At 34.8% G+C, this 22,987-nt stretch overlaps 2 protein-coding genes across 2 annotated transcripts in view; both read left to right on the forward strand.

Moving 5' to 3' along the window:
• The first annotated feature begins 440 nt into the window (after positions 1-440).
• On the forward strand, positions 441-11,261 carry HELRODRAFT_101065 (hypothetical protein). The gene is made up of 21 exons (XM_009023064.1): positions 441-540; positions 1,278-1,405; positions 2,066-2,172; positions 2,475-2,619; positions 3,070-3,271; positions 3,638-3,785; positions 4,353-4,526; positions 4,795-4,953; positions 5,110-5,334; positions 5,614-5,697; positions 6,256-6,354; positions 6,764-6,816; positions 7,060-7,185; positions 7,274-7,383; positions 7,485-7,787; positions 8,285-8,358; positions 8,512-8,627; positions 9,152-9,301; positions 9,458-9,561; positions 10,005-10,093; positions 10,316-11,261. The coding sequence occupies exons 1-21, from the start codon at positions 452-454 to the stop codon at positions 10,550-10,552; spliced, it is 2,922 nt and encodes a 973-aa protein (XP_009021312.1). The 5' UTR covers positions 441-451; the 3' UTR covers positions 10,553-11,261.
• A 3,877-nt stretch (positions 11,262-15,138) lies between these two features.
• The window catches only part of HELRODRAFT_157349 (hypothetical protein), a gene marked incomplete at both ends in the record, with an annotated part of 9,557 nt that continues 1,708 nt past the window's right edge, over positions 15,139-22,987 (forward strand). Inside the window, 19 exons of the mRNA XM_009023065.1 lie at positions 15,139-15,174; positions 15,294-15,465; positions 15,666-15,805; positions 16,211-16,321; positions 16,647-16,758; positions 17,562-17,689; positions 17,867-18,004; positions 18,439-18,546; positions 18,865-18,988; positions 19,060-19,161; positions 19,586-19,633; positions 19,940-20,047; positions 20,394-20,493; positions 20,841-20,952; positions 21,032-21,175; positions 21,444-21,550; positions 22,022-22,113; positions 22,552-22,662; positions 22,735-22,849. Coding sequence (XP_009021313.1) covers positions 15,139-15,174; positions 15,294-15,465; positions 15,666-15,805; positions 16,211-16,321; positions 16,647-16,758; positions 17,562-17,689; positions 17,867-18,004; positions 18,439-18,546; positions 18,865-18,988; positions 19,060-19,161; positions 19,586-19,633; positions 19,940-20,047; positions 20,394-20,493; positions 20,841-20,952; positions 21,032-21,175; positions 21,444-21,550; positions 22,022-22,113; positions 22,552-22,662; positions 22,735-22,849 — 2,108 coding nt within the window. The remainder of the gene's footprint in view (positions 15,175-15,293; positions 15,466-15,665; positions 15,806-16,210; positions 16,322-16,646; positions 16,759-17,561; positions 17,690-17,866; positions 18,005-18,438; positions 18,547-18,864; positions 18,989-19,059; positions 19,162-19,585; positions 19,634-19,939; positions 20,048-20,393; positions 20,494-20,840; positions 20,953-21,031; positions 21,176-21,443; positions 21,551-22,021; positions 22,114-22,551; positions 22,663-22,734; positions 22,850-22,987) is intronic.

Consider the following 22,987-nt stretch of genomic DNA (forward strand, 5'->3'; position numbering starts at 1 on the left):
CAATCAATCAATCAATCAATCAATCAATCAATCAATCAATCAATCAATCAATCAATCAATCAATCAATCAATCAATCAATCAATCAATCAATCAATCAATCAACCAACTAACCAACCAATCAATCAATCAATCAATCAATCAATCAATTAGCTTATAAAGCGCTATTTCCGCGATGTTCAACAGCGCTCCTCAATGAATTTTGAAAACAGATGGGTCTTGAGATCCGCTCTGAACTTCACAAGTGATGGAGAACTCATGATCTAATTATAGAAATATGAATAACAGCTCAACCATGGAATTTTAGACCAAACTCATGTACATATATGTATATCAAATATACATATTCTGTAAATATATAGCTTATGTCCCAACCTAAAAAAAAGGATTTTCTATTTATTTTACTCACAGGCCCATCTCTGATGATTAAAATTAATTTTCACTGTTTTCAACATGGCGGTTTTTAACGTTGAATCTTTGAAAGAACAAAAATCCAAAATTAAGCCGCTTTTAGGAACTAAATTAAGCTTAAACGACACTTGGTAACTTTAATTTTTATTAACATTAAATTTGTTTTATATTTTCTTAAACCGGTTATTTTGGAGAGTCCAGAGACAGTAGAACATTCTTTTTTTATTTTTCCACTCACTGACAGTCAAAAAAGCTGGTATAGGTTTAGCATTATTAGTTTGACGTATATAATAAAAGTTAAAACGTTTGTAAAATGATATCTTAACAGACGAGACCTGTTGTCAAGAATAAATTTTTGCTTGTCATCTCATTACTGACTGTAACATTACATTACTGATTACTATTCAATTACTGATTACTATTCCATTACTGATTACTAATTACAATTACTTTTTTACCGATTACATTAGCTATTAGCAGATTAGCTGTGGTTACTTGAAATTTATCATCCTTAAAAAATGAAAATGATATTATTGACAAAATTACACCTTTTAAAAATTATTTTTAAGGTTCTCTTAAAGACTTAAACTTAAGACTTAGAAGTATTTAAAACAAGTTATAGTTACTTAAACTTAGCTTAGCCTTAGAAGAGAGTACCTAAGTATAAGTAAAGATTTGTTTTTTTGATTGTTAGGATTTAGGAATGTGATGTACTTTTAATTTTATATGCATTATATATGTACATTCATTCAATTAGCTCTTGCATATTAATAATTTAGTCAAGAAATAAGGAATTGTAAATATTATTTATTTTGGGCATCCCGTATCAACTACACTGATTATTTTTATTTCATTGATCACTCTCTAGGTATTTAATTGATGGCAAATGGTTTAAACAATGGCAGACATACGTGAGCTTTGATGATGTTGAAAATAATAATATTCTAGACGATTCTATATATCCTGGTCCTATTGACAACTCTCAACTTTTACTAGGTTAAATTAGTTTAAATTATATTTTATATTAAATTATTATTTAATATTAGTTTAATTAAATTAGTATAAATTATTTGAACTAATTTAAACTGATTTCAAACTTGGATTAATTTTTATTGTTAATTTTAAAATTAAACTGGATAAATTTAATGTTTTTAATTCAATTAAGTTTTAAAAAGAAAACCAAATGCTATGTGATTATATTTTTGTGTGCGATGTATTTTCGCCTTGCATTGTATATATATATGTTGGTAATAGACCATAATTTTTACAATATTCTATAAATTTTACCGAATGTTTGGCGTTAATATGTTTGTAGTTCGTTTTTCCAATTTTTCTCACTAAAGTTTTTTGGTGAACGTTTAGTTTATTAAAATTCAAAATAAACTTATTTTTCGAATTCATGCTGCAAATAAGGCCATATTTCGATTCCGAATGAATCATCGTCAGTGCTCCTTGTTGTATATAAGGCCATATTTTGATTCCGAATGAATCATCGTCAGTGCTCCTTGTTGTATATAAGGCCATATTTTGATTCCGAATGAATCATCGTCAGTGCTCCTTGTTGTATATACTGACGATGATGATGAAAATGTTTTATAATTTCATATAAACTTTTGTGTAATTTATTCACGATATGATTTTTTTGTTCTCTTCCAGATTCGAATAAATTGAAGCCAGACATAACTGAAGAGGTTGACTATTATTTCCTGCCCCAAAAAGCATGGGATCTATTTGTTATGTGGTATTCCCTGGCCGAAGATCAAGTGTTTCATCTTTGCAGTTTATTTATTCATAATTTTATTTATTTAATCTTTTTTTATTTAAATATATTTATTTTATGATTAAAATTAATTAGCACTATAATTTGCTACATATGTTAAAACGTATTGTATAGTCTTAGAAAGAATCGATTTCACGAGTAAAATTAATTAGCAATAATGTTTTTTTTCATAGCAAATTAGCAAAAATATATTTCAAATAAATGAATGAATGAATGAATAAATAAAATTGTAAAATGTTTTTTTTTTAATAATAATTTGTTGTTGTTGTTGCTAAAACTTTTCAGGAGCCCATAGCAAGGAAGGTTATCTCACAAGGAGTCTTCAATAATCACCTGATCATCGAGATGTACCTGTTAGAGTTGAAGTTCTGCAGGCACGACCAACCAAATAATTTTAAGATACATTCATTCAGCCAGATGTCTACAATTGGTCAGTTTGGTCAAGATTCATCTCACCAATCAGTTCTCACAATTCTGTCTTATTATTATTTATATTATTATTATTAATATCATTGTTATTGTATTCATTATTATCATTGTTGTTACTATCATTTCTAACTGTTTTCTTTTTTAAAAAACTCTATTTTTTTCTGCATTTTCTTGTCTATTTATACTTTTTACAGATATTAAATGTTCATTTGACATTTTAGAAAGCTGACACATGTCTAAATCACATTCAAATTGGTTTATAGCAGAATCACTCTGGTTTTCTTGAACTATAATTTTTTTTCAACGGCAAAAAATCAAATTTTAAACCTCCGCCTAACTAAACTAATTTAAATAAATAATCAAATAGACTAATTAAATAAAATAATCAAAATAGCTTATTAAATAAGATAATTTGAAAAAACAAATTGAATAAGATTAAAACAAATTAAAGAGGAACTAGAAAGAGCGGCCAGAGAAATGTTCGAAATTCCAGAAAATCGCGACATTCGCCTGTGGAACAAGTTCCTGAACAATTCCATAGAGCCACTCATAAAGAAGACTCTGACCCTGAAAGATGCCAGTATCTACAACAATGGGGAGATAATCGTCGAGGAACAAGGTGGCGATCAAACCTGGCCCTACCAGTCTAAAATGTTAGTTCTTCTTACACTGAGTTTACATTTCTTTCTCATTTTTTTTTTTACTTTTTGCAAAAATAATTTTTATTCTTTTCACTGATATTTTTTTTGTGTAATAATTTTAAATGGTTATTAATTTTTATTAAAAAAAAATATTTGTAATTTATTTTAGTCCCAAATTGTTTAGCCAACTGAAGCAGCTTTAATGATAGTTGTTATAACTTTATTGATAATTCACAAAGGCAAAAATATAGTAATTCTCTACGTCGCCCTCACTGAATATTAACAATTTTGCAGTCCATTCATGCACCTCAAACTTCAATGATCTCAATACAAAAATTAGCTTGAGAGAAATTGAAAAAAAAATTTAACCTTTTGAAGGTTCAGCACTTCGGGGCTCCAAAATAGAATCACCCCCTCCCCAGCCGTTACGTACGAGGGCCTCCACAAGAATATCCACAACTTCTCACCTGGACTCTGCGGTCTGACCAACCTAGGCAACACCTGCTTCATGAACAGTGCAATACAGGTGATTATTAATCAGATTGTATGTATGTATGTATGTATGTATGTATGTATGTATGTATGTATGTATGTATGTATGTATGTATGTATTTGTGTGTCTTAGTTGGTGTGTCTGTGTGTGTGTGTGTGTGTGTGTTGTGTGTGTGTGTGTGTGTGTGTGACAGGCAGAGAAGAGAGAGAGAAAGAGAGAGAGGAGAGAGAGAAAGAGAGAGAATTAATGTGTATGTATAATGTACATGGGCTCATTTGTTTAACCTAGTTGTATGTTTGTCTGTCTGTCTGTTTGCTTAGCTACGTCACAGCAGCTAATATGCCACAAACTGCACACTAGCTCATGTAGGTAGGTTCCTTGAAAATGAATTTCTTGATTTGAAATGCTTTTAATAGGAATGAGCAGAATATGATCAGATTAATGATTATGAAAATTATTAATTATCATCTCTTTCATTGTACTTATAGTTAGAAGGATGTGGTGGGTGTAATATGGAATGTTGAAAGATTTATTATTATAAATTAATTATTATTATTGTTATAATTTTTGTTCTGATGGTTATAAAAATAATTTGCCCAGTGCATGAGTAACGTGCCCCACCTAACTGAGTACATGCTGAGTGGTAGATGGAAGTTGGAACTGAACGTGGACAACCCCTTGGGTATGAGGGGAGAAGTCGCTTCCTCCTACGCCGAACTTATCACCAACATGTGGTCCGGCAAGTTTAACTGCACAGCACCCAGGCAGTTCAAGGTCTGGGATCATTTGTGTGTGTGTGTGTGCGTCTGTCTGTCTGTCTCTTTGTCTGTCTGTCTGTCCGCTTGTCTCTTCGTTTTCTTGTTTGTTGTTTTTTCCTGTTTTCTTTTCCTACGTTAGAAAAATTTGGAGAATTAAAGCTAATGAATTACCACAAATAACTATATACTATAAACTGATTATTTATAATGATAGTTCATGATAAAGTGTCTATTATTTTCTTTAGCCCTACTCACCAACCCCCCTCCATCCAATCACAAACTAGGTAGCAGTAGGTAGGTTCAAGCCTGAGTTTTCGGGCTACCAACAGCAGGACTCTCAAGAGCTCATGGCATTTCTACTGGACGGCTTGCACGAAGATTTGAACCGTATAAGGAAGAAACCATACATAGAAACTAAGGAGGCCGACAACAGACCTGATGCTGTACGCGCGTTTGTCTGTGTGTGTGTGTGTGGTGCTTTTTGTAGTTGTGTGTGTGTGTGTGTGTGTGTGTGTGTGTGTGTCATGGTGGTGTGTAAAAACGTTTTATTGTTGTCATTATTAATGTTGGTTGATATAATCATTATTTACCGGATACAGGAAGTGGCTGACGAGACATGGCAGAACTACATAAAGAGGAACGACTCGATTATCGTCGACACCTTCCACGGCCTCCTGAAATCCACTCTCGTCTGCCCAGAGTGTCAGAAGGTGTCCATCAAATTCGATCCATTCTGCTATCTATCTCTACCATTGCCAGTCAAAAAGGATAGGCAGATTGAAATCTCATTCGTCCCTCACGACCACACTCTTAAAATAAGACAGGTTTATTGTTTGTGTGTGTGTGTGCCTGTGTGGTTTTAGCTAGCTTTTTGTGTTTTGCTCTGTGTGTGTGTGTGTGTGTGTGTGTGTGTGTGCGTGGAAGTGTCTCTGAGTGTGTATGTGTGTGTTTTTTGTGTGTACTTGTAGCTTTTCTGTCAACATTCCCCTAGCAAGTACTTATTTGGTAGATAGTTAAGAAAGTTAGTTGGAGGTGTTTCTCCTTATGTATGTTTAGTTAATTTTATTAATTTTCACTAGCTATACAATCTGTTAACACTTCAGCTGAAGGCGACAGTATCAAAAATGGGTCAGATCACGGATCTGTGTCAGGCCGTTTCGCAAGTTGTTTCCTACAGAGCTGAGCAGGTCACCATTCATAGTTTGAAATTAAAGTTAAATTGAAGTTAAAGTAATTCACTACCCGTCTGCTCTTATTAATGTTTATAAAATTCAATCAATCAATCAATCAATGATCCTCCTTTGTCCATCAGGGGACCGTCGAGGTTGATGACGTACATCTAAACATGCTTTTTAAATTTCTTTACATTTATAAAATTATTGTTAATTTATTCTTTTCTTGTTTAGTCATTTTTTTTAAACAAATGAAAACTAATTTGCCCTTTTTTTAAATGCCTTTTTTAATAAGTTTATAAAATTCTCTCCGAATTGTGGCATATTGATGATATTCAGAATTGCATTTACAAATATAAAAATGATTCCTCAATGTAACATCATGATGGTAGTTATATCCGATAACTCATCCACAAACACACACATATTCTGATAATGATGGTTAGTAGTGGAAGTACACACGCGCGCGTGCACACACACATACACACACACAGTAATAGTTAGTATTGATAGTATACACACGCACACGCGCACGCACGTACAAATACTGCATGTATGTACACTCACAAACAGATGATAGTGGCAGAAGTGTACAACCATAGGCTGTACAAAATATTCGCCATGAATGACGTCATTTCAAAGATCAACGATAAGGATGATATCTTTATGTTTGTACCTTTTGTCATTGACTTTGCTGCTATTTGTTCGTTCATATGCTCATTCAATGATTCGTTCGTTCATTTAATTATTTATTTATTTAATTTATTAATTTATTCAATTGTTTTTTATTTATTTATTGATTGTTGTGTTACGTTACGTTATTCATTAATATTATATTTATATATTTTTCTAGTTTATATTTTAATATATATCTATATACTTTTATTATTTCTTCAGAATTTTGTAGTAAATCAGACAGTTTATTTGTATAGATTAATGTGGTCGCTTAATATCTTTAAAAATTATCATCAATAATAGTAATAGACTAATTAATTACCAAATAATTTTCTTATAATTAATTAACCAGTGACAAATGTATCAATAATGATAATTGATTAGCTATCACGTGCCAGCACTGGAGAATCGAAACATCAACGAGCTTGCCATAGTCCCCGTTTACGTTAGGGAAAGAAAGTTAGTGTAATCTATGTACCTTCTTGTATATGTCTCTTCTCATTAGCATACATTATGCTAATTGGCTGCGCTACTCTACAAATTATTTTTGCCCTCCTTTTTGCATAAATTATGTGTTGCCAATTGTGTTTGTCTTCTGTTACGCAAATTATGCTATTGAGTTTTGTTATAAGGCATGTTACTGGATCTTGTTTATTTTTTTCTTTTCTATTATTATTATTATTATTAATGTTGTTTAATTAGGGAACACAACACATCCTACCCATCCAATTCGACTAGTACACTGTTTGGGGTACCATTCTTTGTATCAGTACATAGGACTCAGTGTACCTATGATGAATTGTACAATAAGATACTGCAACGGCTTAGGTAGGTTAGGTTGGTTGGTTGATTGGTTGGTTGGCTGGTTGATTGGTTGGTTGATTGATTGATTGATTGATCGATCGATCATTGACAGTCGTTACATAAAAGAGGACTTGAATGAGAATGGAAATGTGCTAACCTCTGGAAGTCTGGGAGATGGAGATATATCAGATGGATCTGATAGAAATGACGATGATGCCAACGGTCCGTATTGGCTGTTGCGTATGTGCGTGTATTTGCGAGTTTGCGTGTGTGGTTTGTGTGCGTGTGCGTGTGCGAGTAAACGTCACCGACCAACTACACAGAAGACGACGACATGTCTAACAGCGTCGACCCCCCTACAACCAACAACGCAAAGGCACAACACTCCAACAAGACGTCTCACATCCAGCACTGCAACGACAACAACAACGTCGTTGACTCGATGGTTGATGATGCAGACATTAGCGATGACAACTACAACAACAACAAACAGCAGCAGCAACAGCCGCAGCAGCAGCAACTTCAAAAACAACAACGTCTCTTCAGTATTCGACTGGTCAATGCTTATGGCAGTGCTGATTTTGAACTGATATCCCCAGACAAAAATCCTGTCACTTTTAGCAGCAGTATGTTATTTTCCTAACCTGCCGTCTCTTTACCTCTTTCTTTCCCTCTTTTTTTCTTTTTCTCTCTTTTCTTCTTTCTCTCTCCTATTTTTTTCTCTTGCTCTCTTTTTCTCTATTGCTATCTCTCTATTTCTCTCTCTCTCTCTCGAATTTTTCAATTCTCTCCTTTACTTTCTTTTTTTAGGTTTTCTTCCTCCTTGTATAGTTTTCTATCATCATCCTCTTTACTGTCATCATCATCGTCATCATCATTATTACCTTCCCTTTTATTTGTTTATTTATTTACCATCACCTCTGCTGTTGTTTATCATCATTACCCTGCCTAGCCTAGTTAGGCTCATCACGAGTTAGGCCAAAATACCATTATCATCATCTTCATAATCATTCTTATCATCGTTATCACTATCGTCATTGTCATCATCATCGTCATTGTCATCATCTTCGTCATCATCATCTTCATCGTCATCTTCGTCATCATTACATTAACATAACCTCAGTAGGCCACACGTACATAGCGGCCGATTGGAGTCCATCAACCAGAAAGGCGTACTATGACGAGAAGGAAGCCATGGTTGCTATTTTTAGCTCCACTTTCACTTTCATTTTTGATTTTAATTTAGGAAATTCATCACCATTCTTACCGTTGGCATCGTGCACATTAGTATCATCATCGTTAATGTACCCACTTACATCGTTGTCATCGCCATCTTCTTCATCGCTGCAGAGTTTCGAGATAGATGCCAGCATGGACAGCCGGCCAGCAGTTAAGAAGAGCATCCTTCTGTCAGACTGTCTTGAACTGTTCACGACAATGGAAAAGTTGGGAGAACAAGATCCATGGTTAGCCCGTGGTGATGTAGTGATGCGACGATGATGGTGTGGTGGAGATGGAGATTTTGTCGCTTTTTTAAATTATCATTTAAAGGTGAGGTAGGGTAGTGGTAATAGTGTCTGGTCTTGAGTTGCTGTCACCGGGTTTGAATTCAAAAACGTTTAAGTGGATGCGTCGGTGATGCTTACTCGTGTCGTGTTTGATGTGTGTGGCATCGGGTGCATCTGAGTGTACGAGAGGAAATTATATTGATTGATTGTCCTGGGGATAAATCATTATTAGCTACTTTAATGCCATCGTCGTCGTCGTCGTCCAAATCGTTACAATCATCGTCGCCACCATCATCAGTTGCTGTGATCGGTAGGGTGCAATCGTCCACCGATCACGTTCAAACAAGATGGCAAACCGCACAATCAAATTTTACTTTTTCAGTTTCACCCAACAACGGCCAATGACGTCTCATTTGTTAGCCAATCAAATCACGCCCAATGCACTCACATCCAATCAAATTGTATCTCAACCAATAACCCAGGTACTGTCCAAGCTGCAAGAAGCACCAGCAGGCCACAAAGAAATTCGACCTCTGGAAACTCCCACAGATTCTTGTCATTCATCTGAAGAGATTCTCGTACAGTAGGTTCTGGAGGGATAAGTTGGATACGTTCATCGAGTACCCCGTCGAGTTTGTAGTTGTCACCACTGCTCTTTTAATCGATTGATAATTTGGTGATAATGATTGGGATGATGATGATGATGATTGTAAAGAGGACGATAATGATGATGATTGTAAAGAAGATGATGATGATGAGGAGGATGATGATGAATTATTTCACCACAGTGGTCTGGACATGAGCAAGTTCATTATAAATGAGAAAAAGGACTCTTGCGTGTACGACCTCATCGCCGTGTCCAATCATTACGGTGGTCTTGGCGGTGGACATTGTAAGTGTGTCTCTGTGCGTGTGTGTGTGTCTTTGTGTGTGTGTTTTTGTGTGTGCGTGTATGTGTGTGCGTGTATGTGTTTGTCTGTGGACTGGCTGTAGTTGCATATTTTTTAATGTCTGCATATGCATATGCATTTTAATTTATTAATTTACTTACTTATGTAAGTTGGTTTTCATCTCAGTGTGTTTGTATATGTGTATGCTCTTAGGCATGTTTGTATCTATGGTATTGTATTGTATTGTGTTGTATTGTAATGTATTTTATTGTGTTGTATTGTTTTGTATTGTATTGTATTGTGTTGTGTTGTATTGTAATGTTTTGTATTGTGTTGTGTTTTGCTGTATTGTATTACAATGTGTTGCGTTGCGTTGTAATAATACAAACGGATAAAAACAAATACAAATACGCAAAAACACACACTCACGAACGAACGTCTACAGACACGGCATGCGCTAAGAACAAATTCACAGGCGGGTGGAATTACTTCGATGACTCCAGTGTCTCTCCCAGCGACGAATCAAACGTTGTTGTGAGTTGTGCCCGCACTTTTTACTTCATAATTTCTTTTATATAGTACTTGTATATAGTACTTTTGGCTAGTAGTTGTAGAGGTGGCTGTAGTAGTAAAAGTTGTAGTGAGTTATGAACGGTTTCGGTTGTAATGGAAGCTACTTCTATAATACTAATATAGTACTTGCATATTTGTGTACTTGTTAACCTCTTTACTACGTGTATGTTTATGTAATTGCAGACAAAGGCAGGATACGTCCTTGTCTACCAGGCACGCAACAGCAGCACAAAGGTCAACACAAACAACAACATCGAGACTAATAACAACAACATCAACGGTTGCAGCAGCAACAACAACAACAACAACCACAACCACAACTCGATGCAGACGAGCAACAATTCTAGTAACGATTCACCATCCTCTTCCTCACCTGGAGATCCTCCTACTTATGATGTTTGCATGGATGATACTTTGTGATTGGCTGATTTTTCTGCGTGCTATTTTGTGATTGATCAATTTTTACGAGTGCTATTTTGTAAATGGTGGGAGCGGTGTCTTGATTGGCTAACTTTTATGCGCATTCTTGTGATTGGTTCAAGTTATGTCGTTATTGTTATTTTATGATTTGGTAGATTAGTTTGCTGGCTGGCGGGGAGTCAATGGTCGGTTTGTGGATTTTTTCATTTTCATTCGGTATTTTATTTATTATTATTATTTTTTCTGCAATGCTTTATTTATTTATCTATTATTATAGACAAATTTTTTTTTCTTATTTACATTAATAATTAACACAATTTATTAACATAACAATAATGAACAACTTTTTATTAATTAATTAATGTTAGTAATTGATTAGTTGGTTAATTGATGGATTGGTTGATTGAATGTTTGATTGGTTGTTTATATATTTTGTTTATTAGGCAAAAGCACTTGGTTTAGAAACAAATCTAAACTAACCTGATGTAAAAATATTTCAGTTGTTGAATTGACAAGTATTTTTTCTCTACTGTCTGGTTTTTTCAAGTTTTCTATCACTGACGACACGCACTTTTTTCAAGATGATTTCAAATTTTTATGGCAATTCGAAATTATTACACACTCTGTTATAGTATTTTATTTTATTTTATATTATTCCTCTCTATTTTTTTTATTTCCACAACAAAGAATACATACATACATTATTTTCTTTGTGTGTTGAATGACGTTTGTACAAATTTGTTATGAATTCTTCCGATTTGAAATGAAAATGGCGGATAAAAATAATCACAAATAAGTTATCATTATAAGTTGAAGTACACGGTTTGATTGACACCATAGATCTGGAAACTGGTTTCTATATCTATGGTTGATTCTAGAGATGGGAATTGAACCGAACACACTTAAAACCCACCTAGCCTGGTTCGATCCGTAAAAACAGAGGAACGTTCTGAAATAATACTTTATTGTAAACCTTTACCTTGTAACACTGTAATACTTTATTGTAAACATTTACCTTGGCGATGTACAGGTGTCGTAAAACGCGTTTCATCCTGTTTTTATTAAGCTCCGACCAAACTTCAGCCTTTTTCAAAGTTGCTGTATTTCTAGAATGGGCTAGCTTTTTGTTTCAAATTTGTCACCTTAGTTTGAATGTATGAATATATAATAAATGTGTACGTACCTTTGTGTACGTACGCGTTTACACAATATACATTCATTCGTTTGTGATCATGTATGTAATATATATATTAATCAACAAACCCGTTGTGTATATGCAGAATAAAATGAGGAGAATTACATTCGTGTGGCTGGAATAATATGATTGACCCGACCGTCCTCATCATACTCTAATTACTTTTTTTATTTCTAAATACAAAGTCGAAGCGAACTGGAACTTTGTAAAAAGAAATGGCTTCGATTCTCATCTATGGTTGGACGAATGATCTGACAATTTGAAAATATAATGGCTAAATTGATAAATAATAGTCGCGGTAAAGAACAGATAAATTCTTTGGCAGAATCTACTCGACAAATAAATATTTTCTTAGAAGATGGTAGGTGATTCCGTTTGTATTTCGACGTGGAAGCTTTCAATTCTAAATTCAATCAGATTGATATTGATGCGAGCTTTAAAAAGTTACTCATTTCGTTATATATCGATCGGTATAATTAGGAGCCAGCAAAGTCGTGGGTTAAGTTGGCGGAATCCAAAATTTGAGTGCGTCTTGGATACGTTTTGTGGTAATACCTAATAACTCTAGAGGTTGACTATAATGATTGTGCGATGATTTGATAGAAGAAACATTGGAAATTTATTCATTTCATAAAATAAACAAATTTCATTAATTCAATCAAAAAAATTTGCGTACATGTTTACGTATATATAAATATATTTATATATAAATATATACGAATGTATGTATATATTTATGTATTTGTATATATTTATGTATTTGTACATATAGCGATGATTTTGATCAACAATTAATACTTTGTGATAAGTTAATAAAATTGACATCTTATTATCATTATAGGTAAATATTGATTTGATATTTTGTGTTTTTGTTTTAATGACGTTAATGTAAAAATATACAGATTTTTTAAAACTGATTTTTTCTTCTGCTTACATTAGATAATTAACTGGTGCGTGCGTGAAAGTGAGTTCGAACCCGGATCATCGCAATCTCGGTACTTTTTCGCTTACACGTCACTCGTTTATTCGTCCAAGCAGCACACAATATCAAGTTTCATTCATTGTTAGGTCTTCGAATTTCTTCAAAGCCCATTCAAACTTAAATATTTACATTTTAACCAATTACACCAACCTGCAATATTATATTTAGGATACAATAAGATACGATTTAATAAGGTTATACTTGGTTATATTATTAATAAGAGTTGTAAATTAACTTTGACAAGCCCTGGAGATCAGAGCTGTAAAACCAATTTTTAAAAAACCTAGGTGTATATTGAGGATTGTGTGTACCGGCGTGTGTGCGTGCGTGTGTGTTGCGTTTTTTTCTCGGAAGCATGCATTTCAATGCGTTCTCGGTATAAAAAATAGTGATATGTGCTCTTGAATCTGATCAATAACTTCGTATAACTTCCATTCGTTAGTTCCTTCATTGTCAAGTGTTGTTGATCATATAAGCTGCACTTACGACGCACAACACACTCCCTCGCGACAAACATGCAGCTGCATTTATTCGTACAAGGCGTGGAAATAAAAGTCAGCCAATAAAAATATCAAACAATGTCAACATCTTTGGTTGAGTGTGGAGGCCGTTGATTGGTCGATCGATCGGTTGCGTGGAATTTGATTGGTTGATTGGTTTGTTGGTTGGCTAGTTAATAAACAAAACATAAGTAATACAAACAGAAAACTACTAAAGACAGACAATGACACAACACTACAAACATCACTCGCATCTTTCTTACTTGAAGACGTTGTACAAAACAAGCGATAGGACACTTAGATGCTCGTCAGGCAGGTTTTATTATAAAATTTTAAAAATTATTTAAACGTTTAAACAGGCAGCATTCCTGTTCATGAAGCCGTACCAGGTAATTATGTATACAAATTCTGCTATGGTTATCTTGCGTGCTTATAATTTTCAACTTTGAAGAGCAAATATAATTTCGTCTCCTCTCGTTTTGCTTCCATGTGAGTTGCTTGTTCATAAATATAGAAACCATGAGTTTATTTAAGTTAATAAAATTGTCATGAGGTGAAAAACGAGCATAAGGTGATATCATCATCCCATTCACTTTTATCATTATCAGTATTATCGTTGGAACGTTCACAAAGGAGAAACTTAACCTTATGTTGAAAGATTGATGATTGGTTAATTATACAACACATTACAAATACACTTGTTTTAATTCTTTCACTCTTGTCAGACCGACTATCAAATTTCGAGGCGTCATATTAACATTTTCTTCGATCATTCGCACTTTAATGCTTACGCGTGTATGTGCGTGTATGTTTATACGTGCGTTTGAATGATTGTTTCACTTATGTTTTCGTTCGTGTGTGTGTGTGTGTGCTTGTGCGTGCGTGTGTGTGTGTGTGTGTGTGTAAAGTTAATTCAGAAATTAATTTCCGTAAATTATAAACTTGTCAAGTTGTTAGCTTAACGAATCGTGAAATAATTAATTAATAGGCATTGTTGTTTATTCTTCTTAAGGTTTCGCGCCTGTTTTCGCAATCAATGATGACTTTCTCAAGTCTTGAGGTGGTTATAAAAGCAGTTTCGGGAAGTCAACAGATCACATTTTTGTTCAATTATACTTCAAATCTTTATTTCACAATTTTGAGAAATAGGATAAAGATTTCTTAAAAAATATAGAATAGTGAGTGTGAACGTAGTCCATCTTGCCAAACATGTTCGTCAGAAAACAAGATAACAGCGTCTGTGGCAATCAGAACAGCGTCAAGTTGCCAGGCGTCGCCAGATTTACAGTTTCCTCCGTTCATAAAAAACATCAGAACTCTCATTCACAGACGCCGACTGATGATAGAATCGTTTCCAGTTTTTCATCGGCTGACTTCGAAAAAGATGAAGTTGCCATCGAAGCCGCTAACTCGAAAGCGGCGAATTTTTACATCAGCGACGATTACGACGCCATCTGCCACGTAACTACGGAGATGCCACCACACGCAGATCATTACAGAAACATACTGACCTCCACACTGGCTGGAGGAGCTGGTGGCGGAGGACTTCGTAAGAGGCCCACCTTGGCAGAGTTGCATGATTACGTGAGTACTTGTTCTTCTCTGTCTGTTTACACGTGCCAGGTGTCGTTTCAATTTTATTAATTAGAATTTAACGAGCTGCGTAGCTCGTCGGTCGTTTGAATTGTAGAATTTTACGCGTCGCGCGTGATTTAAAATTTAAATATAATATTATTTTATTATTTGGAAATTATGACATAATTTTATTTTATTATCTGAAAATTATGACATAATATTATTTTATTATTTGAATATTATAGCATGATATTATTTTGTTATCAAGGATGAAGAGGTTAAGGACAAGACGAATAGTGATCAGAGCCACCTGGAAGAACCTTACTCGCAAGACATGTCTAACAAGTTTGGCTGGGTCATTGGTGTACTGGTCAGTTTACAAATTTTCATTATAACTAACAATTTTATTTTAAAAGAAGTAAAATTTTTATTAAACGCCAAAAGAACAAGTTATTTAAAATGAAGCATAAATTTTTGTTGGAAAAATAGGTGAGGTGCCTGCTAAACATTTTCGGCGTCATGTTGTTCTTGAGGATTTCGTGGGTGGTGGCCCAGGCGGGCATAGGGCTGGCCAGCATCATCATCCTCCTCGCTTCGGCGGTCACCACACTGACCGCCCTCTCCATGTCCGCCATCAGTACCAATGGTGAAGTCAAGGGAGGTAAAATGGCGGGAATGTTTTAAAAATATAAATTCTCTAACGTTTTCCCGATTTAATTAATAAAATTTTTTAAATAATTTAAAACAAAATTTGCAAAAAACTGAGAAATGAAATGAGAAAAAAGCTTATAATAAGTAGCAAAAAATCAACATAGCAACCTGACCACAAATTCCCTAAACAACACAACAACAACTACAAAGGTGGGGCCTACTACATGATTTCCAGGACGCTGGGCCCTGAATTTGGGGGTGCCATAGGGATAATATTCGCCCTCGCTAATGCAGTGGCCGTGGCGATGTACGTCGTTGGCTTTGCTGAAACCATCGTAGATATGTTGAAGGTGTGTTTTAATTTTTAATTTAATTTAATTTTAATTTAATTTTTTTTTGCGTGTGTATATAATTATCTTTATTATTTTCATTCATAATATTATTATTATTTTATTATTATTTTTTTTATTTGTATAAATAAATAAATATATATATATATATATATATATACATACTTTAGATACAAGTATATATATATATATATATATATATATATATATATATATATATATATACTTGTATCTAAATTTAACATCGAAAAACAAATAGATCAACGATTTGACTTTGCAAAACATTAAAAAGACAACGACAACAACAACAACAATAATAATAACAACAATATTAATAATAACAATAGCAACAACAACAACAACAATAATAATAATAATAACAATAATAACAACAATAATATACAGAATCAGGACATGTTATTTTTGAGTGAAACGAACGTAGTAAGGGTTATAGGGCTCATAACGGCTGCCCTTCTTCTTGGCATTGCCCTGGCTGGACTGGATTGGGAGGCCAGGGTATCTTATTATTATTATTATTATTATTATTATTATTATTATTATAACCAATGTTATTGTTGTTGTTTCCAAATTACTATTATTAATGTTATAACCAACGTTGATTTTGTTGCAGCAGCAGTAGTAGTAGTAGTAGAAGTAGTAGTAGTTGTTGTTGTTGTTGCTGCTGCTGTGGTTGTTGTTGTTGTTGTCGTTGTTGTTAGGCAATGATGACGATGACTTCTGAATCTTCATCGTCATCATCATCATCATCGTCGTCATCATCATCATCATCATCATCATCATCCTCATCATCATCATCATCATCATCATCACTACTAAAAAGGCTCAGCTCGTGCTATTGGCCATACTTTCAATAGCGATCGGGAACGTCATCATCGGTAGTGTCATCCCGCCCTCTGAAGCCCAAATAAGCCAAGGGTTCGTTGGCTATACGGGTTAGTCATCTGATGATGATGATGATGATGATTTGGTGGTGTGGTGATGATGTGTGGAATGATGATTATGATTTGGTGGTGTAGTGATGACGATGATGTGTGGAGTGATGGTGATGATGATATGATGGTGGAGTGATGATGATGATGAGTGGAATGATGATGATTTGGTTGTGTAGGGATGATGATGATGGATGAAATGATGATGATGATTTGTAGGTGTGGTGAGTGATGATAATGATGAGTGGAATAATGATGATGATTTGTTGGTGTAGTGATGAGGATGATGAGTGGATTGATGATGATGATGATGATATGGTGGTGTATTGATGATGATGATGAGGATGAGTGGAATGATGATGATGATGATGATGATTTGGTGGTGTAGTGATGATGATGTGTGGAATGATGATGATGATTTGTTGTTGTGGTGATGATGATGAGTGGAATGATGATAATGATGATATGGTGGCCTGGTGATGATGATGAGTAGTGACGATGATGATTCATGTAATGATGATGGTGTCGATGATGATAAACTTTATGACGATGATGTTGAAAGATATAATTTTTGATGATGAAAATGAATGATGACAACTATACTACTGGCGCTACCAACGCTGCTACCACTACTACTACAACTACTGCTACTACTACTGCTACTACTACTACTACTACAACTACTACTACAACTACTACTACTTCTACTACTAATACTACAACTACTGATAAAATAATAGCAATAAAAACACAGGAAAAAATATAATAAATGTCAAAACTTAAAGGAAATATAAAAATAAAAACAGCGGAGAACTTCAAAGAGAACTTCATTCCGGATTATAGAGACGACTACAACTTCTTCACAGCCTTCGCAATTTACTTTCCAGCCGCTACTGGGATCTTGGCCGGAGCAAATATATCCGGAGATTTGAGGGTGAATAATTTTGTGGTTGTGTAATTATTTTATTATAAAATAATAATAATATTATTATTAATCTTGTTGTTATAATAATAATAACTGTCGTTATTAATGTGTGCGTTTGTCCTTGATATGTCTAAAACAAGTTCCAAAAAGAGAATGACCTTTAACCTTTTGTCATTGAAACGAAAGGACCCCCAGATGGCAATCCCCAAGGGCACCCTACTGGCAATCATCATCACAACAATCATCTACCTTCTCATCGCCTGGATAACTGGTCTCTGTGTGAAGAGAGATGCGAATGGCATCATAAAGGATATGATATCATCAGTGGCAACAACAACAATGATGATACCAAATTATTATCTATCCAATGATACTCTATCTAACATGACGTCATCCTCAATGATGACGATGAGTGAATTTGATATTTATAGCTATTATATGGGTAACAAAACGATGATGATGACGACGACGATGATGATGGCTGATGGGTACAATAATACCTTTATTAATACGACAATTGTGGATACCTGCATACCTGGAGTACCGCACACGTGCGGGTATGGTCTCCATAATGATATGCAGGTTTTTAATTAGGTCATAAATAAATTATGTTAATCAAGAGCTTCTTGTTCTTTAATTTAACCCATGCGGCTCCTATCTGATATGTTCGTTACCTTCAATTCCAATGTATGATAATGTTAATGAGCATGACATTATTAGGATGATTTAATTGGTTGGTTTATCTCATTAATATTCAGGTGACCCAATTGATTTCCATCTTTGGACCAATCACAGTAGCCGGTATATTTTCCGCAACGTTGTCGTCTGCCTTGGCCAGTCTTATATCGGCGCCAAAAGTTTTTCAGGTTGAATGACATACTTGTATGAAAAAATTAGCCTGACAAAATGCCAGCCATAGAATCTATTAATAATAATAAATAGTGAATTAATTTATAAACACTTACATGAAAAACCAACCAATCTATCAACAACTCAACAAACTTGGTTAATCAACCAACCAGCCAGACAACCAACCAACCAGACAATCAAACACTCAATGAACCAATCTAACTAACAACCAATCAATCGGCCAACCACCATTCAACCGAGCAATTAATCAACCAACTAGACACATACACGTACGCGCACGCACACACACACGCTTACACACGCACACAAAATAGGCAGTATGCAAAGACAAAATCTTTCCATTCATTGGCATATTTGGTAAAGGATACGGAAAAACCAACGAACCAAGGAGGGCCTACCTACTTACATTTATCATCGGGGCTGCCTGCATTTGCATTGGTCTGAAATTACATTAACATAAATTATGCTAATTATGAAACTACAATTAATGAAAACTGATTGACAATCAGGTGATCTAAACTCAATAGCTCCATTGATTTCGAACTTCTTCTTGGCATCATACGCCCTTATCTGCTACTCGTGCGCTGATGCTTCCCTTGCTAAATCGCCCGGTTCATTAATATTAATTTTATATTTTAATTACAATTGTTAAAGAATATTATTTTGTTATTTTATAGTTACCCATAGCCTTCTTTTTAGTTTTTTTTTAATCTTACTTTTTAATTTGGGAGTGCTAAAGGCCCGTGGTTTAATGCTGTTGGACGCTCCTACAATTGATGTTTGTGTTAGTGTTAGGGCTAATGAGAAATTCTCAAGAGTCGTTCATTTAGTTTTAGATATTGATTTTGATGTGGAATTTTGTGAAATTTATCAGATTGTTTCAATGGAATCTGTCCTGATGTGAGAATTAAGTTATGTATAATAATGTAGAATGAGCTGGGAAAATCGTCAAGAATTGTAAAATTTATCAACGATTTCACAATGATTAAAATGTTCATGATTATCATCATCGTAATCATCATACATATAATTAAGGTTGGCGTCCAGCGTTCAAATATTATTCGGTGTGGACTGGTCTAGCCGGTTAGTATCACCACCACCAACATCATCTTCATCATCTTCATCATTCTCATCATCATCGTCGTCATCATCATTAATAATAATAATAATACTATCACCATCGTCGTCACCTTCATCATCATTAATATTATCATCATCATCATCGTCGTCATTGTCGTCATCATTAATACTATCATCATCATCATTAATACTATCATCATCATCATCATCATCATCAATACTATCATCATCATCATCATCATCATCATCATCATCATCATCATTAATACTATCATCATCATCATCGTCGTCATCTTCATACCGCCATAGGGACGGTGTTATGCGTTGTGGTTATGTTCATAATGAACTGGAGTACAGCTCTTATCACGTTCGCCATAATCGCCATTCTCTACTTCTACGTACACTACAGAAAGCCTGGTCCTAACATTTCCTATCGTCATTATATACCAATGATTACGTTACAATTTGCTGTGACCGGCTTCAAATGCAAAGAGATCCCCGACAATCACATGCGATGTGTGTGTGTGTGTGTTGTATGTGTGGAGCGTTGTTTTACGCTTCACCTACCTACACGATGCGTTCATTGTTGATGCATAGGAAAAATATTGACGAAAGAACTGTAAAGAAAAACATGATAGACAAATTAAACAATTAATTTAGCAAACAATAAACAATTAATTTAGCAAACAATAATACAATAAACAAATTAAACAGTTAATTAAAAATAATAATAATACAATTAAGAAATTGATTAAACGTTTAGACATAAACTGGGGCTCGTCGACACAGGCTCACGTGTGCAGGAAGGCACTGCAGCTCTCCCAAAAACTCATCAAAGTATCAGAACACATTAAAAATTTCAGGTTAGTAATTAGTGCTAATTATTAATTAATTAATTAAAATTAAATACTGTAGAGACATGCTTCACGTTAACTATTTTACTAATTTGTAGGAAATAGTAACAAGTTAATGAGCTTTTAAATAAAATAGATTAAATTTTGTAAAAACGAATCGTTTAGTGAGATGGTGGATTGAAAACTTCAATAAGTTTAGCCAAATTTGTTATTGTTGTATCATATTGTTGTACAGATATCTATCATATTTTTATACCATTTGTTTATATTATCCACTCGACCAAATAGAGTTATTTTTACACGCATCAAAATGCAAGATACTCAATCAATCAATCAAATAAATGAATTAACAAAAGACCACAGATCCTGGTTCTTACTGGCTTCCCTGCCTCAAGGCCCGCCCTAGTAGATCTCTGCAGTAACATTTGCAAAGATGTCAGTCTTATGCTATCTGGACACGTTGTTGTTGTTAGTACTTCCTCACATTAATTGCTACTTTACATTAATTGCTACCTTACACTAATTGCTACCTTACATTAATTGCTAGGTGGACAGTCACACGAGCAAGTTAGTCGACACAAGACCAATCCTTGACGCAGGTTACAGATGGTTGCTAGCCAGGAAGAGCAAGTCATTCTACAGCGTCGTTACTGCCCCAACTCTAAGAGCCGGGGTTCAAGCCCTCTTACAGGTATGAGGTAACAACGACGACGACGATGACGACAGAAATTGTAATGGAGAACCATAAAAACGATATGAAATTGATTGTATAAAGGTTGCAGTAGCAACAACAGCAGAACAGCCTAAATAGGTCCCGGCCCATCGCAAGCAGTTGATGTGCGATGCCGAGACCGTTGCGTGTCTATACACGTGCTGCGAGTCTGCTGTTGACACCTCGTTATAATGAGAAAACCCTAACTACTGAAAAGAGAATTTTGAAAATAAATCGTATCCCGCAGGCGTCAGGGGTTGGAAAATTGAGGCCCAACACTTTGGTGCTTGGCTTTAAAAACAACTGGAAGACATCAACCCCTGAAGATGTTGAAAACTATTTCAACATTATTCAGTTAGTTGTTGTTGCTGGTGTTGTTGCTGATGCTTTGTTGATGTTGTTGCCATTTAGACAACCAAAAGATTGTGCTGACCCGCCCGGTTTAAATACTGTCTATCCGAAACTGAAAGACGATCAAACGCCTTGCACAAATGACGAGGTGCTTGCGCGTATGACGAGAGGCTTGCGTGTATGATTACGCGTGCATACAGAATGTGGAAATTGCAGTCTTTGTGGCGCTAAGCAAGTTTTGCGTATGTCAAATGAAAACCGCATATTGAAGAACAAGAAAATATTGATAAACAGAAAAATCAAACTAATAACTATTTATTTACAAACTAAACAACCAATCAAAATCAACGAATCGAGGCATGCTATGAACAACCAATATATATAAATATATCTGAAGTTTCCACGCTGATCAACCAATCAAAATTAAGTACCGAACTTTTGCCAATTCGTCAAAAATGAACCAACCAATCACAGTGACGCTTTCGACTTCAATCTCGGAGTTGGCATACTGCGAATGCACGACAAACTCGACTACTCATATCTCGGAAAGCCTTATTGTTGTGAAAGTGAGTTATGATGATGATGATTGTAAGGACGATGATGATGATGATTGTAAGGACGATGATGATGATAATGATGTTAGTTTTTGAAATTTTTGTCTAGGAATAAATTTTAAAAAATGCAAAAACATCACAAACCGTCCGAAATAATTAAATGTGCATGTTGTTCACCCCTTGAAAAGTCGACCTGTCCAAGTATTTCTCCATAGATGTCAATCACGCGGGCTATACCAATGCGGCTTTTGAGGGGGATGTCAGGATGACGGGGGTCAAAGTTGAAGGTTATTTACGTATAGTAGTAGTAGTGTAGTAGTAAAAGTAGTAGCAGTAGTAGTAGTAGCAGCAGCAGCAGTAGTAGTAGTAGTAGTAGTAGTAGTAGAAATAATAGTAGTCATAATCATCATCAAAATTATCATCATCATTATCACTGTACTCCCACCCAAGTTGATGACGTCAGAGGAGACATAGGCGATGACGTACGACACGAAATGGACAAGTTCAACATAAAGAAACAGCAAGGATATATCGACGTCTGGTGGCTTTTTGATGATGGAGGTACACTTACACGCACGCACACGCACACACACGCACACACACGCATGTACGTATGTATGTTCGTATGTGTAGGTTTAACTTTGTTGATACCCTACTTGCTGTCGATGAAGAAGAAATGGAACCAATGTAAATTGAGGATCTTCATGGCGGGGACGCACTCTTCACATATTGACCAGCAAAAAAGACAGTAAATAATAATGACTTATTTAAAATTTAGTCGATTTATTTAACAGTAGCTGTCTCATGATTTTGGAATAACTTTATAATATTTTGAAATATTTCTGAGTAAACTGAAAAAATTCTCATCATCGTCATCAACTTCATT

This window comes from Helobdella robusta (assembly GCF_000326865.2).
Source record: "Helobdella robusta unplaced genomic scaffold HELROscaffold_34, whole genome shotgun sequence".
Taxonomy (NCBI): Eukaryota; Metazoa; Annelida; class Clitellata; order Rhynchobdellida; family Glossiphoniidae; genus Helobdella; species Helobdella robusta.

What these genes read in the sequence shown, in the direction of transcription:
- HELRODRAFT_101065 (XM_009023064.1), top strand. Translation starts at nt 452, where the DNA reads ATGGCGGTTTTTAACGTTGAATCTTTGAAAGAACAAAAATCCAAAATT. An exon ending in TCCTGTCACTTTTAGCAGCA is followed by an intron (nt 7,788 to 8,284) that starts GTATGTTATTTT and finishes ACATAACCTCAG; the next exon opens with TAGGCCACACGTACATAGCG. An exon ending in GCGACGAATCAAACGTTGTT is followed by an intron (nt 10,094 to 10,315) that starts GTGAGTTGTGCC and finishes ATGTAATTGCAG; the next exon opens with ACAAAGGCAGGATACGTCCT.